The sequence below is a fragment of the Populus nigra genome, chromosome 8, assembly GCF_951802175.1.
Source record: "Populus nigra chromosome 8, ddPopNigr1.1, whole genome shotgun sequence".
In the NCBI taxonomy this organism is placed as follows: Eukaryota; Viridiplantae; Streptophyta; class Magnoliopsida; order Malpighiales; family Salicaceae; genus Populus; species Populus nigra.
Window position 1 is genome coordinate 14,953,801 of NC_084859.1, and position 17,879 is coordinate 14,971,679.

At 33.4% G+C, this 17,879-nt stretch overlaps 1 protein-coding gene and 1 long non-coding RNA gene across 3 annotated transcripts; one reads left to right on the forward strand and one right to left on the reverse strand.

The window, feature by feature from the left end:
- Positions 1-1,341: 1,341 nt before the first annotated feature.
- Positions 1,342-10,213, reverse strand: LOC133701304 (kinesin-like protein KIN-14J). The gene is made up of 22 exons (XM_062125173.1): positions 10,040-10,213; positions 9,541-9,650; positions 9,300-9,454; positions 9,092-9,190; positions 8,300-8,555; positions 7,594-7,718; positions 7,408-7,491; positions 7,197-7,271; positions 7,007-7,099; positions 6,883-6,912; positions 5,898-6,239; positions 5,740-5,821; positions 5,485-5,580; positions 5,184-5,363; positions 4,857-4,963; positions 4,584-4,762; positions 4,199-4,363; positions 3,866-4,119; positions 3,576-3,739; positions 2,505-3,121; positions 1,796-1,899; positions 1,342-1,604 (listed from the first exon to the last, which is right to left on the reverse strand). Exons 2-22 carry the CDS (start codon positions 9,611-9,613, stop codon positions 1,534-1,536), a joined length of 3,351 nt encoding a protein of 1,116 aa, XP_061981157.1. The 5' UTR covers positions 9,614-9,650; positions 10,040-10,213; the 3' UTR covers positions 1,342-1,533.
- Positions 10,214-13,205: 2,992 nt separating this feature from the next.
- On the forward strand, positions 13,206-16,856 carry LOC133700427 (uncharacterized). Of its 2 annotated transcripts, XR_009843392.1 has the most exons (4): positions 13,206-13,463; positions 13,556-13,622; positions 15,804-16,020; positions 16,374-16,856. It is a non-coding gene; the product is annotated as an uncharacterized LOC133700427 (long non-coding RNA). The 2 variants fall into 2 exon arrangements; XR_009843393.1 differs by having other exon boundaries at positions 15,804-16,856.
- The last annotated feature ends 1,023 nt before the right edge of the window (positions 16,857-17,879 follow it).

Below are 17,879 nucleotides of genomic sequence, written 5' to 3' on the forward strand. Positions count from 1 at the left end.
TATAATGTGATAGAGCAGCTACACACAATGTCGGCCTCTTACGTTTATAAAACCAGAGACTTTATGATTCCGTAGTTAAATCGGATGACTTCTTATTTTCCGAAGCCTGGTTCCTTAAGGATGGTCGAACGTGCTCAACCGTTAGGATATCTGTCCGAGCTAGCCCATTCTTCAACTTTCCTGTTCAAGGAGCCGGCTTGTCGGATTACTTAATATTAAAAAGAAGGATAATTATTTTAATACAGTGAAGAAAACGAGAACTTTGTATTTAGTGGACTTTTACATTTTATTTGCTGAAAAATAATTTTTTCAAAAAAATAAATTATTTTTTAATGTTTGGTAGTGTAATGGAAAATAAGTTGAAAAATATTTTTCAGTATTTGGTTATGTCATAAAAAATAAGCTGGAAAATAACTTATTAATGTTTTATTTTTTTCAAATTTATTAAAATAATAAGGAACAAATCTTACAAATTAAAAAGTTGAATGAGAATGAAATTGAAAAATATATAATTTCATAAATTATCTCAAATAAAATAAATAATAATCAAAATAATAGAGATTAAATCTATAAAATAAAAAAAAATAAAAGATAAAGAAATTAAAATAATAATAATTAACATTTCATAAATTATTTCAAATAAAATAAGTAACAATCAAAAGAATAGGGATCAAATTTGATAGATAAAAAATTTCAATAAAAAAATAATAAGGAAAAAACAAATAACAATTATAAAAATGAGGACTAAAATTAATATAAAAATTAAATTTTAAGAGATGAAATTGAAAATTAAATATTTAAAACAAAATATATATATATTTGAGAACCAAATTTGATATAATTAACAAATAATATGACATTTCTAAATTTTTCACAACTTTCAGAAAGTGTTTTCTGTCCAAATTTTACAGTAAAATACTTTTCTAGAAACCAAGCTAAATTTTTCTTTGACTGGAAAGTATTTTTTGTTAACTAATTTTTCTAATAACAAATAAATACAGGAAAATTTTAAAAATAATTTTCCACAAACCTTCCAAAAACAAACAAATCCTATATTTATAATTCTTTTCCTAGGTGCTTAGGAATTCAGTTTCCTTTTTTAATTAGGAATCTAACCCGCGACCTCCCATTTAAAAAAAAAAGGAAAAAAAGAAAGAGGAATATCTCTATAGATAATAATAGTATTTGTTGTTTTCCTTCTTTATGTGTTCTCTCCACCATTGAAGCAGTCACAGAAACAAAAACTACACTCGTCCGCTCAAGAAAACCAAGAGAAACTACATCCCGCCTGCTTATTGTTTCTTATGACAATGAGGGGAAGCCAAAAAAAAAAAAAAACTGTTAAAAAAAAATTGTGATGTTATAGAGTGACAATGGTGAAACCTAAATAGGTTACCATTGCCTATATACAAGCACAAACACTCCCACGAGATAAATGGAAGTAATTGTTGGTAATAATAATCATTACAAGTTAGAATCACATTCTGCCAAGGTTAGGCTTCAATCATTCTACCATCTAAAACTCCTTCACTTTTAGTGCCATTGTTTCACCGGCTTGGTTGCAGAGAAACTGCTTGCAGGAGGTTTCCTGGCTGCTGACATACCTTTCCAGGAAAAAAAAAAGCGGAGGGTGAATCAACAGAGATTATTAAAAGCATAGGGCACCATTGTAAGTGAAGGATAATAGTTGCAAGTATTAGTGTTAGCAGTAATAGCATACCAACACGCCCTGCAAGATAAGGGACTCCAGAAGGAGATCCATGGTTCAGTATGAAAAGTAATTAAACATACGTACTTGATGAAGCCTTAGAGGCAGAGCTGATAGTCGTTGACAGACGAGGTAATCTTGTTTGTGCCAGCTTTTGTGAAGGCTTAGGAAGCCTAGATACGAAACTCGGTCTGCTGAAAACAGCAAAATTTATCAGGCTTTGGATTCAATGCAAGAAAGTGGTATAACTCTGATTAAAATCCTAGGCCTCGAGAACAACCATACAGAAACTCATTCAAAGAGGAGGAAAGGACAGAACGTGAGTGATAAAATTTACCAATAAAGAGATGTAGCAGCAGCACTATGCACAGGAAAGCTATATAACAAAATAAAAATTTACCTTATTTTTCTATGCCTTTTATTTTATGCTGAAGATACCAAACTAATGATGACTTCCCATCCCAAATACTTCAGGGAATAAATTTAGTTGAATAACAGTAAAAATGCAGGTACAACAGCGCTGAAGATATGTGTAGGATATGATAGTAGATCATTTTAAAACTGAGCAATAACTTCTAAAGATATACCTTAGTTTTAGTATAATTTAGAAAGTTTTTGAAAACCGAAGCAATTTATAATATCAAAATCGTTTCACAACTTTTACACTGCAATTTTACTTGGGTGATAAAACTGAGTGCCAGTCAGGTTGTAGTATCGCAGAGACAAGAAGCTGTCTGACCCAAACAAAAAAGATTGTAGAACATTCAAATTTCTCAATAATATGAAGCATAATCACTTCTTGTTCGCAGCCTTCTTGGCTGGTTTTGCAGCTTCAACCGGTTTTGCAACTTCAACTGGTTTTGTAGCTTCAGATGGTTTAGATTCAGGGAAAAGAGTGAACTCTACTGCACTACCCAGAGAGCCTTCAGTTTCAGCTCTTGAAAGACAACCATCAGATATGTCACTTAATCGCTCCTCAGAATCTGCACTTCCAAAGCCCAAGAGATCAAGGTCTTCTTTATCTTTATGAGACAAACATGTTCCGACAAAATTTGGCCGAGAGACAAATTCTTTATTGAGTGTCAAGTCATCCTTTGACTTTGACTGTGGAAGCAACATTTTTTTATGTTGAAAGTTATCCTTCGACTGTGCAGAACCAGCTTCAGAGCGTCTTTCACTGTGCTCTGAGCAGTTGTCTGTATCAGAAGATGCTTTCTCAAAAAGTCTTGAACCTTTCCTTCCTGAGAGCCTAGGGCTATGTAGTGCAGTCCCATTTGAATATCTTCTTGGAGAAGAAGAATCATACCCATGTGAATTCATACCACACTTCACACCATTGACATTCGCCTTGAGCTGCTGCAACCGCTCAATCACTTCATCTTTCCTTGAAATTGTGTCTTTGAGGAACGCAACCTGCAAGATTGACTTTGAATATAACACAACAAATGGACTCAAATCAATGCTAACTATAAAAATTTGAAAACAGGTAGATTCTATTGAATTTTAAAAGGAACTCCAATTCTGTCGAGCAACAGAGCTTTATGAAACGAATGACATTGGCACTGGAACAATAATCTTCTCATTCTCACCCCTATCCACTTGAATGTCTGTACCATAAGAAATTGAAGAGGCCAAAAAAAAATCTTTTTTTTTTGGTTTAAAATGGCAGCCACTCCATCACGTCAGGAAAATGTAATGAATAAGGTTCAAGTCAAGCAGGCCTATGCTAGTTCAGGGATTTCCCTTTCATATTTGCATGTGCCTGTTTACATGGCTGACATTGATCAATCGTGAGTTATGCCTATCCTGGGAGGCTACTAAAATTCATACATTAACTTTATGAGTATTGACGAAAGAAGAAGTTCACCTGCTCCATAAGTTCTCTTGTATTTCTTCCCTCTTTATTGCTCTTTGCAGCACCCAACTCAATCCCTGAAACCCTCTCAGCAAACTTCAAAGTACTTACAGTTTCAGAATAGGAATCTACGTCAGGATTAAGCTGCACAAACATAAGGGTCTTTGCTTGACCGCCTAGAATGTGGAGAGAAATACAATAAGAAAGAAAAAAAGCAAGCCATTAGAGCATTTTTCTAAGAATGAGATATAAGACATTGTGAGTCATAAATTATGACAAAGCACTTCAGATGAAAATAGTACCTAACGAACTTTGAAGCACTTGAGTTAGTTTGCTATTTCTGAATGGCACATGCTGACTCTTTTGAGCTAAGGAAAATATTACATCCCCAAGGGCGGATAGTGATTTGTTAATATGTTGTGCTTCCCTCAACCTCTCTCCAATAGCTTCAGATCTATCCACTCTTTCACTACCAGCAAGATCAACCAAATGTAGGTTGCCACGTAAAACAGCACCAGTTTCTAAATCCATGCCATAGACATGAACAGTGAGAACACTGCAAAATAAGAGTTCAGTTAAAACAAAAACTATTTGTGATGACCAACGGTTGCAACAATCAACATAAAAGAGACAACCTGTGGGATCTACTACTTCTTTCATTTAGTACTGTAGCACCCACTGCACGGTTCATTAAGCCAATGTTCATTAATTCTAATACATCTGCAGTTGATGTAACCGCATGCATGCTGGCATCAGGGACAGCCAAACCATTTGGTTGGGTTGTGCTCCAAATCCCAAGTGTTTGCAAGTTAAGAGAGAGACAAATATTTTAACACTAAAACTCTGAACTAATCAACAAAAAAATGACCAGAAAGCAAGAATCTGCATTCATAAATCAAAAAAGAACCAGAAAGGATCACAGAATCAATCCAAAAAAGCTATGGAGTTAAATCTCCAATCATGAAATATATATAACCAAGAACAAATAACAAAATTGAAAAGAACAAACATGAAGGATATCTTTTGTGAGGACCATCAGTTGAGAGTAAATCACGAACTTGCTCATTGTAAATTTCAACCATTTGAACTCCAACTTCATATGAGATGGAGCTTTTCCTGTGCTGAGAGATCTGGAAAAGATCATGCAGTGCTCGGTAATTGACCCCCCAATCTTCTTGTGATGTTATATTAGGCCCACTCTAGAGGAAAGATACAAGCAGAAGTAAAATTTATAAGCAGCAAAAGGTATATAATAATGTATGTGTTTAGGTGAGGGAAAATAGATAATCATACCATTGTATAGGTCTTTCCTGAGCCCGTTTGACCATATGCAAATATACATACATTGTATCCATCAAGGACAGACCGAATTAGTGGTTGGGTATCTAAAAACACCTCCTCTGCCATCACAAGTTCATGAGAACATAAAGCTAGGAGTCATATACAATCTCTAAAATACAACTGTGTGTAACTGAATTCAGCGTTACAACCACTTAAAGTTTTTATATAAAAAAAAAAGGAAGAAAGAAAAAAAGGGAATAAAAAGGAAAAAATAAAGTGAAATCAAACTTCAATTAAAAAAAAATGAAAAAAGAAAGAACAAAAAAGAAAAACTCTAACCTTGAGTAGCTGCTGGGCCAAAAACCTTGTTAAATTTGAAGAGCCTATGACTGTCTTTTCCTTGTTTTGAGGGATTCGAAATAACCAATTCACCATTTTCACCAATATATTCTACTGTTGTTCGCTTCTTAGATTGTCCAGGAAGCAATGGCCTTATTCGACAATACACTCTAATATTGCCTATGGTCAGATGACAGACAAGTATAAGCTACAAGAAAATGCACGATAACATTTCTTATGATATCAGCAAAAGCAACACAAGGTCACAAGCATACCAAGCATGCAATACAGGGAAGTGTACCTTTCAAATCCTGAACCTCATTGTACAATCTTCGATTTTCTGCAAGAACAGAATGATAATTTGCAGCAGCGTCAACTAGTCCTTTAAGCTTCACACCTGTTTGAGATTAAAAAAAGAAAAAAAAAAGAAGCATTCACAACATGAGAAAATGCCAGATAAATCGCAGAAATGACGTGTTGATATTAAAATAAAGAACAAAAGATGAATTACGAAAAAACAATACTAAACTAAACTACAGCAGAAAATCAATCCTACCCAGGAAATTAAATTCCTCAGCGTAACTCCTTTTGGTCTTCAAGATCTCGTGTTTTAGAAAGTCAGAAGCTCCCCTTAATTCCTAGCAGTAACAGCATGATTTAATATTGTTGCAAAATCGACAGAGGCTCACTTAAGAACAAGTGAGTAAGGCAAACCTGTAAAGCTCTAGATTGATAATCTATGAAGCTTTTATAGGTGCCCTCTTTGCTTTTCCATCTCTGATATTTAGATTCTGAAAATGACTCGAGCTCCTTCACCCTCTCCTTTGATTCTGTTAAAAAACATTTGAATTCCATTAATTTCTTCTCCAATTGAACTTTAGTTTCCTCAGCCCGCATTTGCAATAGCAAGCAGTGCTCTTCATGCGCCGTCTTGGCTATTTCTAGTTCATGTTTCAGCGTGGAGTTCTCAATATCACTGTGGATTTTCTCTTGCCTTGTTCTAAGTAGTTCCTGCTCTTCAAGCTTTTTCTTTTTCTCTATTTTAGTTTTCTCAATCTGCAACAAAAAAAGGAGAGGGCTGAAGAGAACAAACAATTTAACACAGATATTATGACATCTTTGCAGGTGTTCTTTCATATCAGTTATGAAAAATAACAATGATTACTATCTGCCTTTTCTAAAGAATTTAAAAATCTCGTTATCATCCACTAGCAATAAAAAAAAATTGTTCATCAATGAAGCATATAGAAAGCCTCCTCGGTTATGTATAAGACGTATATTACAAGAAGACTACACAAAACGAATTAAAAAACCTATTGTGCACATCAGCCACTAAGAAAAATTAATATACATCTTAATCAAAATCGTAGTTCCATCAAACCTGCAAAATCTGGGGCTGTAATATTTCAACCTTGGTTGAAGGCAAAAATAGCTTAAGTGGTACCAATATACAATTCTATAATTAAGGAACTCGGGGTTCTTGGCCATATTCACTCCAACATCAATGCCAGGAGTTCAATGAATTTCTTTTCTTTTTCTCCCCTTCTTTTGAAGTGGACATATCCATAACTTCAATGACAAAAGATGCATGCTGATTATGTTGCATTTGCCCAAAGGCACCAAAAAAATACCCAGACATAGGAAACTAGGAAGCAACAGGAATGGCACGCTACAAAAATATTGAATAACAAAGTCACACCTTGATTTGTTGCAGCTTTGACAACAAAACCTGCATATAAAAGAAAAAAAAAGGATAAAAATCAATTACTAAAACGAAATTCAAAAAGGATAAGCAAGACAATTCAAAATTTTATTCAAGATACCTGAATTTCTTCTGTGGTTCCAGCTGCAAGGGTCTCTAGAACTTTTATTCGTGATTGGCACTTTCCCAAGTGAACCTCATAAAGATTGTTTAGCTGCAAGTATGCAACAACATGATCATCAATATGCACGAGCTGTGTACAATATATTATACATCAATGTAATCTAGAAGACAATTCCATGAAACATTACATCTTTCAAGTTCACTGCTTGGGTTGAAACCCGATGTTCAATAACTTGCACAACTTTCTTCAATATAAGAGCCATCTGCCATCCAAAACATAAAAAGACATCAGGTAAAGAAACAAAAGAGAGAAAACTCCATAAAAATTATTGATTAAAAAATATATCATTTCAGCATGCATTAGACGTATAATGTCTATGCATCCTCTGATTAACATACATGATGGACATGCCCATTCTTTCTTTCAATGTTTTCTTCCAGAATTCTGTTCACTGAGCTGAACAATGTTCGAGTAGAGGCATTCTGCTAAAAAAGAATGGGAAAAAAATGAATTAGAGCAGCATCACTTCAAGTTAGCTTTCTTAATTGATCATCACACAAACACACAATATATCAGGAACTTACATCGAACCCATTTGATTTCATCAATTCCAAGATATTGGAATCTGAAAGATCAGCGTAGGACCCTTGCTTTTGTTGGAACATCTCAGATAACTTGTGTGCAGCATCATGCGCCAAAGCAGCAGACTCTAAATATGAAAGCACCAGAATAAAAAGAATAAGAAAATAGCACATACAAACTTCTATAAATATGTAATTTATTCAGAGGAGGAAGGGGGATGGGAGAGGGGGGATAATGGTCCATTCAAGAATGATAATGGATTGAGCAGCCAAAGGCTGCCGGTTCCTAAAGTAGGGCACTGCTGGGAAAACAGCCCCCAACATGAACCAAGATTAGGTTTCATATTAAGCCCTTCCACAGCTGCCCCATATAAGATCAAAATAACCCTAATCAAGTGCAGAGAAGTCAAGAATGACAATGGACTGTGCAGCCAAAGGCTGCCAGTTCCTAAAGTAGGACATTGCTGGGACAACAGCCCCCACCATGAACCAAGATCAAGTTTCATATTATGCCCTTCCATAGCTTCCCCGTATAAGATCACAATAACCCCAATCAAATGCAGAGAAGTCAGTCTGGGTCATTCAAAACAAGATAAATTCTCATTCAGAAGCAACTATAACATGAACTTGTCAAGCGAATCTAATCATGCGTGTAATTGGAAAGTTGCAATTCCAACCCATACAAGTATAGCTTCTGTTTCATACAAACCTGAAGAGATAGAATCATCCAAGCTGCTTCCATATTTGTTCTCAAAAGAATCTTGTTGCCTCTCGTCTCCATTTATGGCAGGGTTTTCATCGCATGTTGCTGTGTACACTAGCGAGTTAGTGATTCCCTCTGAAAATTCTACCTTCGGTAGATTCCATCTTCTTCTTAGATGTTCACGGATGCTCTCTTTCCCACCAGTAAACTCAAAATGAGTTTTAAGTGTCCCAAGGCACTGCAGAACCGGTTCCATGTATCCCTGCAAAGCATCTCAAATTATCTGTTTCAGAAAATTTTTATAACAGACAGAGCCATAAAAACTGGTAACAGAATGTCCAGTTTTTCAATGCCAAATGCAGAGGCAAGTTGTATGGGAAAAGTTCATAAAAAGCCCAAGACCAAATAAACATTTCCATACCTTAAACTTTATATTTAAGTTAAAAACCAAAACAAGAGCCAGCCCTGCTAGATTTATGATGAAGCACGATCGTTTAAAAAGCTAAATTTTTCATGACAATGTACCCAATGTATGAACTAGGTTTAGGAGACTCTCAAAACTGCCCCTTCCAAGACCCACTTCACTGAAAGCTGCCCAGGAAATGGCCTTTTAATAGACCTAGCGTGTCAACACATGACCATTTTAATCATATTGTCCTTGGAGAACAGACCTATTGTCACGTTGGCTCCACCTTCTTTTTAAGTTTGAATCCCCAAATCACGTGAATGATACGTAGCCGAATCAAAATTGGAATAAAATGCAAACCACAATTGCTTTGATTGAAAAAATTCACATACCTCCTGTATGTCAGCAAGTACAAACCTAGGCAATGCAATTTCATCCATCGCTGCTAAAAACTTTCGGATATTTTCTGGTCCAGGTTCAGAATTGCCTCTCTAAAGCAGAAACAACAAATCCAGTTTCCTCTTAGAAAAATTCCATACCAAAAAAAGGAAAAGGTACAAGAACCAAGCAACAGAAACATCAATAAGAAAGTAATCCAACCATTTCAACTAAACCAGGACAGAGCTTGTCCAGAATGTTACACAAGACAGTGCCATCAATCAAGTATGCTCTCAGTTTCTCCTCCGACGCATCCGATGGCAAATTTAAATGAGGTAGCGAACGGTTTAACCACTCAATCACTGATTGAATATTAACTGCAACCAAGTCAAAGTTCTCAAATAAAACACATAATCATAAACGAGAAAAAACAAAGCAGCACGCATTTTTGCGTGTTCCTCACCATCAGCATGAGCTCCATTTGAGCTGTCATATCTCCCATTTTCGCTCAAGCTCCTTTCTGGCGAAGCACTCATGTTTCAAAGATCTAGAACTATTTGCTTCTGTCTGTAACTGCGCGAATTAAAAGTCAAAATATTAACTTCCACTTATTAGCAGCTTCAATTGTAAAAAAAAAAATGTCAGAAAAAGCTAAAAACACGTGCTTTAGGATTCTTTTATTTCCCAGGACTTTACCAGAATAAAAGTACAAGAAATAGAAAGAAGAAAAAATTTAACACAATTGTTTAGCTTAATTGTTTTATTCTAATTAACCTCAGCCATTAGCTGCCTGATGAATTCAATGATTTTTTTAGAAACAGCAAAAACCCTGAGAAGAGCAAAATTCTTCATTTGGAAAACAGAAATCACAAATGCACTTCCATAAGTGCCAGAAATACGCTAATTCCGCACCAGATCGACATAACAGAAAAGGAAGGAGATTGTTAGAGGAAGAAGCGAACATGAGATCTCAAAGAATGAACAGGCATTACAGTAGCTGCTTTTGAGAATCGAAGAAACGGGAAAAGGGAAAAAAAAACGTCGAGGAAGAAATGTATAGATCGACTCCGTTTTTTCCTCTATCTTTTCCGGGTGTAGAGAGATGGAGAAAGGAGAACGGCTATGTATGTCTGACTTCGCTGGCAAATGGAACGCGTATTTTCAATTTTGGGATGATTTAAAAAACAAAATAACTGAAAATGTTTTTGTTCTGTTTATTTTTGGAGTGGTGGGGTCCATGGCCCCAACAAATTTAGAGTGGGCGTTCCCGCCTTGTTGCTTTTGTCGAGATTTTGAAAAGGTAAAGCTACGACGTTTTCGCTATTTTTTTTTTTTGGAAAGTGGAAGACGAGTGCTCACAAAATTGCCTTGATGATGGAAGCCTTTTTGTTAGATCACGTGCTGCGGAATTAAAATGGAAGATTCTATGATGCTATATTTTATACCATGTGTCGTATTAAAATTAAATCAAAATTTAATTTAAAAAAAAACAAAAAAGTTGTGCAAGCTTCTATAGACACGGGACACAACATGCATAATGCAAAATTTATTGTTCCTGAAGACGTGAAAATACAATTTAATCCTTTAATTTTTTTATATTTGCATATTTGGTTATTATAGTTTTAGATATTTATGTTTCGTTTCTACTTTATTTGTATTACAGTTCAATATTTAAATATTAAAAAGAATAAAAAATAACATAAAAAAATAAAAGAGAGAAAATATTTTGTCAATCATGTTTTCACGATAAAAAAATTATTTTTAACGTTGATGAATCATTTTAAAGATGGAGTATTCAATGAAAATGGTTTAAATCTTTAATCATGCTAGAAAAAAGAATTGAGGCTTCAAAATTTTTTATTTGATTTAATTTTGAATTTTTTAGTATTCAAGATTTATTATTTATTGTTGCTGCAGTTTTTTTAGCTTCACATTTATTTAATGCTTAAAAAGATTGAGGCATGAAAAACAAATTTAATTGATTTTGGCTTAAAAAGATTTCAGGGCTAGTTTTTTTTTTGTTTTTTTTTGTTTATTTATTGTTTTTATATTTTTTATATTGTTTAGATTACAGGTTGAAGTAATGGCCCGAACTTTGATTTTTTTACCCTAGCATTTTTTCTAACATCGATAAGAAATCTTGTCTGGCAGAGCGCAGACAACAAATCTAGTATCCTCTAATTGATTTTAATTTTTATTAAATAAATAAGAGAAAAAAAAAATTATGTACTAACAAATTAGTTTGTTGTGATTTAATTGGTGTGATATAATTAAATAAAAAGATTAAATAGCTCCACAAAACATAATATTGGACATTTTAATTTACATATGTTTCTTAATTTAATGATTTGGTATTTATTTAGCGTTAGAATATCCATTCAACATTTATCAATGTAAAAATCCTCGATCTATTTTATCAAACATATATATTAGATTTCGAGTTTATAATAGAAAAAATCTTGCTGCCACAAACACAATAGTAATGTTTACACATTTTTTTTATGTTAAAAATATTATTTGTCGAACCTGCAATAAAACATGTGCTATTTATCTAGTACTAAATAATTGGCTAATGCTATGTTGTGGATGGAACTAAAAAATATTGAATGTAAAAATATAATGTTCGGGCATTCCTAATATGTTTTGAAAGTAAATTAAAACAAATTATAAATTTTATTTTTTAATAAATACAATATTAATGAATAAAAATAAATGAAAAAAATCAAAGAAAATAAAATAAAAAAATGAAAGGACCTTGAAAAAACAGCACCTATATATAATAAAATCATATATGTTTTTGCAAAATCAAATATCAATCAATACCAGGATTTTTTTTGAGATCGTGATAACTACTTCAAAAACAAATTAAAATAAATCTGGAAGCACATTTACCAATTAATTTTATTTCTTTTTCACAAAATTGAATCTCAACCAAAACCAAATGTCATAATGTTTTTTTAGACTATGATAATCTTGTAAAAATAAATAAATTATAAAGTCAATTATTAAATAAAATCAGGTGGGGGTTGTCATAATATGACTCGATTGACTTGATAAGTTTAAAGGTAACCTGATCAAATTGATGGATCTAAAAACAACTTGAACGACTGTTAAAAATATAGAATGATTTTAAAAAAATCCACGACAACATTTGTTTTAGATTCCAAGACAATAACATTTTAGAGGGCATGTATTTTTTTAATTATTAAGATATCAATATATTGACTCAACCCGGGCTAACTTGGATTAACTTACCAAGTCGGCGACCTAAGTCATGAGATATTAATATATTGGATTAAGTCAGGTTAACTCGGAAAGTGGTTTCTTTTTAAAAGTGCTCTCCTTGAAAAATGGATTCCTGAAAAGTGAATTATTTTTTTATTTTTGGTAGTATTGTGAAAAATAAATTGAAAAACACTTTCCAGTATTTGACCATATCATGAAAAATGAGTTAGAAAATAAATTGTCAATATTTTTTTCAAGTTTATTAAAATAATAAAGAACAAATCTTACAAATCAAAAAGTTAAATGAGAATAAAATTGAAAAAAAAATCTAATTTCATAAATTATCTCAAATAAAATAAATAAAAATCAAAATAATAAAGATCAAATATAACAGATTAAAAAGTTGAAAGATGATGAAATTAAAAAAAAATTACAATTTCATAAATTATTTCAAATAAAACAAGAATGATGATCATATTAAATAGATAAAAAATTTCAATTAAGAAAATGATAAGAAAAAGTAAATAAAAATTATAAAAATGAGAACCGAAATTGATATAAAAATCAAATTTTAAGAGATAAAATTGAAAAAAAATTCAAAATAAAATATATAGCAACAAGAAGTTTGAGGATCAAATTTAATATAATAAGCAAATAATATAATATTTTTAATTTTTTTTATAATTTTTAAAAAGTATTTTTGCTCAAAATAAAAAAAAAATATTCTTTGAAAACAAACCAGTATTTTTTGTTAAGTAATTTTGTTAATAGGAAATAAACACAAAAAAAAATATATTTAAAAATCAGTTTCCGAGCTAGAATGGAAAGATCACTGAAGTCCCCAGCTAAGCGCGTAAATACATAAATAAATACAAAACGCCCTTTGCTTTTATTTAATTTTTTGCCTTTTTATCGCGGGAAATGGTAGAAGAAGCGGCAGCAGCAACCAGAGAGATCAATCAACTGATACGGAAACGGTAATCATACAGCCAGACCTCGATCCACCGTCCTCGTGCTCAGATACCCGATAGCACTGAACCGAAATTCAATTTGAACCAGAGCGAGATCTTCAAGGCACTAGAAATCGTCGAGAGAGACGCTCTAGCCATTGCCTATAGCTTCACTTCTCTCTTCTCTTCACTTCTTCTGGCTCTCTCTGAGGTGATCTTTGACTCTTCTTCTAGTAAGTTTCTGTCTGGTGCCCGTGAAAAGAACGGAAGTGAAGTACTTTTTATTTTTTTTGAAAATTGTAGGCTGCTAGTACATCAGTTGATCACATGCAATGTTTTGGTGATGCTACTGGTCGTCTTCAAGAATATGGTAAAGATAATTAGAGTTTTATTTTTAAGAATTGATTATTATTGTTATTAATTGTGAATTGTTTTATTATTATGATCGTTGTATTCTGCAGTGCTTGATGCAGCAACGAATTTTAGGTTTGATTAAGAAAAAGAAATAGGTTGCAAAATTGCGCGATATTGAATTTATCTTTTTGTAGGAGAAATATTAATAGTCGGCAGAGAACAAGATTAAAATTTTCTCTGATGGTGATTAAGAAAGGGGGCAAGGTTAAAGTGACAGATTTTCGGAGTGTCTGATGGTGATTTTCGGAGTGACAGATAATAATAGTTAGGAGAATTGGGAGATTGAAGGGTCTCACATAGGGTCTAGAATGGATGTTCGAGGGATAGAGAAATCTCCATGAAAAATTTGCTTTATTTTTGTTTTCAAAGAGATATCCTTCATCATGTTCTGAATCTGAATTTCACCAATATTATTCTACTCGACTTTTCCACCACCTTGTCGTTTCCCTCAATTGCTCCTGCGATCATGTCCTTGTGATCAGAAAATAGAATCTAAAGTTTTGCCAGGTTTATCTTTCTGCACAAGTATTTCACTATTCCTGCTTTGAGAATCAAACATACAATTTGCACAAAGTTTTCATTTGCATTTGTCACTGCGTTGCTCTGTCACCCACCTCTGAGTACAAAACAGAAAATAAAAACAGTGTTAAATAGTTCTCCACGTCTTTTGGAGATAACTGGTAAGAATGTTGACCCTCTAACTTGGCAAAAGATAGTTTCCTTTGTTGCCTAACTACTTAAGCAACCCAACTACAAGTCTTAAAAATCTTTCTGTACATATGTTTTTGCCAATATTTCGCGGTATGTTGAATATGAAGGACATTTGTTGCCTGGCCTATTTCTGGATGCAGATTGAACTAGGTAATGAAGGACATTGACGCACTAGCCACTCAACTGTATCCTTTGTGTTTGTTTTCTTACAATACTTGTTTGCTAGGCACAGAGGGTGGTGTTTGACATTCCGCTCCAATAATACTTTGGATTGTTTTTTTAACTTTAAATTTTTTTTTTATATTTTTGAATTGTTTTAATTTGCTGATATTAATTTTTTTAAATATTATATTGATATAGTTTCAAGCAAATAACATTTCAAAAATTAATCTTTACCGCACTTCTAAAAATCAATTACCCCACTCTATATTAAGCTGCATTTGGTGAATCAATAGGCTCATGGGTGTTCACGGTTCGATTCGGTTTGATTTGGATTAAAAAAACCAATTGAACTGAATTAGTTTGATTTTGGAAAATACAAATCGGACCGAACCGAAATCCGATTCAAATCGAACTGATTTGGTTTGGTTTTTTATAAAACTAATAAACCTAATCTCGTCAAATATGGACGCATTTCAAATCTATAAAATGATGGTTTATACTTTATAGCTCTTTTTACACTATCAATAGTTCATTTATGGCTAATATATTTGTGTTTTTCTCTCTCAAAATCATAAAAATAAAATTACTTGCCTACATGAAATAATGGAGTCAGAAAAATCAATAAAATCTAGAAAGTTGATAATTTATTATTATTTGTTTGTTTATGACTCACTAGCCCTACTTCCCAGTACCCGCTAAAAAACAAAAAATTAGGTGCATGTAGGAATTTGATGATCTTCATTTCTCAAAAGTTGTATATCAATATCCACAAGGTCAGCAATAAACCTTGATATCCTTGTGTAGAATAAGTCGTAGAGCTTTGGGTTAGACGATTCACAATAACAAAAGGTAAATATCCTTGACAATTGTGTTTGGTAAAAATGCATAAAATTCAACTCAATAAATACAATATAATTACCTTCAAACAAAAGGAGAGAACAAAAGAGAGAAGCCAGGGAGATGAAGAGGTGGGTTTGTATTTGGCTAAATAGTGTGGGAAAGGAAGAATGAGATGGAGATGAGGCGCAGAGCATATGAAAGGAAAATGAAGAATGAGAAAAATATTCTTTGAGTAGCGTTTTTTTTTTTGTGAGAGGGTTATGTTAGAGTTAGATTAATTTATATCTTTTTTATTTTAAAAAATCAGTTTAATTAGTTTTTCATTGTAGTTTAGTTTTTTTAATTATTTTAGTTTTCTTGATTTATCGGTTTTTTTTAAAACAGTATTCATCTAACTTTCTCGGTGCCTCTTCCTATCATGGAGGTAACATAGGCGGGTCCTCCTTCTTCGGGACCCACATGGGCTCTACACGAGGCTTTGCATTCAGGATAGCGACTCTTTCCACAGATCAGAAATTTCTAATAGGGCGCTGTAACACTATGGTTTCCCTTTGCTTCTCGCCGCGTCAGTATTCACGAGAACTATCTGTACAACTTCCTTCGCATCACACACTGGTTTTACTTGGGGAGTTTTGAATCTGGTAAGAAGGCAGCTCGTTTAAAATTATGGGAAGATTGTTTTCTTTAAATCGATCATCTGGCTCCCTCACCGAGCACAACTGTTCATAAGATCATTCATAGGCATTCTGATTTCCATAAGCATGAACGATTGTTAAGATTAGTTCAATTGGTAACTATTTTCCCCTAGTAATTGAATTGATATTTCTTGACATTCCTAATTGGCTCTTGAGAAAAGGCAGCCGTTTCTGAACAATAGGAGTATTGTGTCAGTCTTTAAGAACCATTGCCCTGGTTTTCAGCTACAAGAGCTTAGAGTGACGAGGTTGATGCTTTGTCATCATCGTGACATCAAGTATTGTTCATTTCTTTTCAGAGATGAATCAGCTTGAGTAGCCTTCACTGACCGCATGATGAGTTGGTTTGCTTGATCGATGAGTAGACTCGAGCCAATTATCGGAGAGATGATGGAGGCACTCTTAGCTGCGTTAATTCTAGTTTCTGGGATTCAGGATGGCCACTTGGTACAGGCCCATGTAAGAGAGAAGCACGATGCCTTCTTCAGTAGGGCGAAATTATCGGTGAGGGGACCATGCCCATGAAGGTAGCTGGGAGCACAACAGGCCTGGTTCTGGCTAGAGTTTGCAAATGATTGTGCTAAAAAGTAATAGCCTTTTTTCGAAACCTTTGTTCCCCTTTTGTCCTGGACAAACGAGGAACACGTTAGTTGTATTTGTTTTCACTCCATAAGAGTTCGAATATGTTTCATAGTAACCTCCACCTAGGCCATCTACCACGCTGCACAAGGGAAATGAACGAGCTATTATAGCTTAATTCGATACTAGATAGAATTTTTATTTTTTCCCTTCTCATATTACAACACCAGTTAATTCAGTAGCATGCCCCCATTTTAATAAGAAACTCTGCATTCACTTGTGAGATGCAAGTAATCTGCTCCTTTGTCTTTCATCGACCTAACCTTCAAATGATTCTGGCGTTGCTGTTATTTTCAATAGTTGTGGGCACACCACCATCAGGCCTCTAATTAATTACTATTCAATTAATTGACTTGATTGATCGTTCAGGGAAGCATTACCCTCCGATCACGTGATCAAAAAAAAGTTATACATTATTCTTTTCAAAAGTATAGCTTAACTTGATAGATTTAGATTTATTTTTTAAAAATTATCAGTTTGAGTTTTATGAATTTCAGGACTATTAAAGACTTACATAATTGTCAACTTTATGATTTATAAAATTAATCAAGATATATATAAACTGATCCAAATATCCATATCAATAAAATTAAAAAATATATATATTTCAAACCACAAAAAAAGTGGCCTCGTCCATGTATTGTTGAATCTGTAGTGGTGATGCTGATGCCATGTCACCCACAAATATTATAGAGTATTGAATCTGATGCTGATGCCATGTCACCCACAAATATTACAGAGTATTTGACAGTATGGTTGTGGTTGTTTTTCAAATAATTTTCTGTGTCGAAATGCATGCCAATAATTTTTTTTATTTTTTAAAAATTATTTTTGACATCAGCACGTTAAAACGATCTAAAATATATAAAATATATTAAATTTTAATCAAAACAATTAAATTTTTTAAAAACACGGTTTGCACCACGTTCCCAACCGTATTATAAAATTATCACTCTGGCCACTGCAAACTGGCCGCGGCCCACTGCCCACTGCATGGTTTGGGTAAACAATCAAACATTATTGTTAAAATAACGACAACAGTTACATTGATCCGACCGTTTTTGGACCACTTAAGTCATTACTTCTTATTTGTGTAGTGGCCATTTCTCATTGTCACAGTCACGGGTAAAGATGTGAAGGGTGAGGGTTGAATTTTTACGCGACAT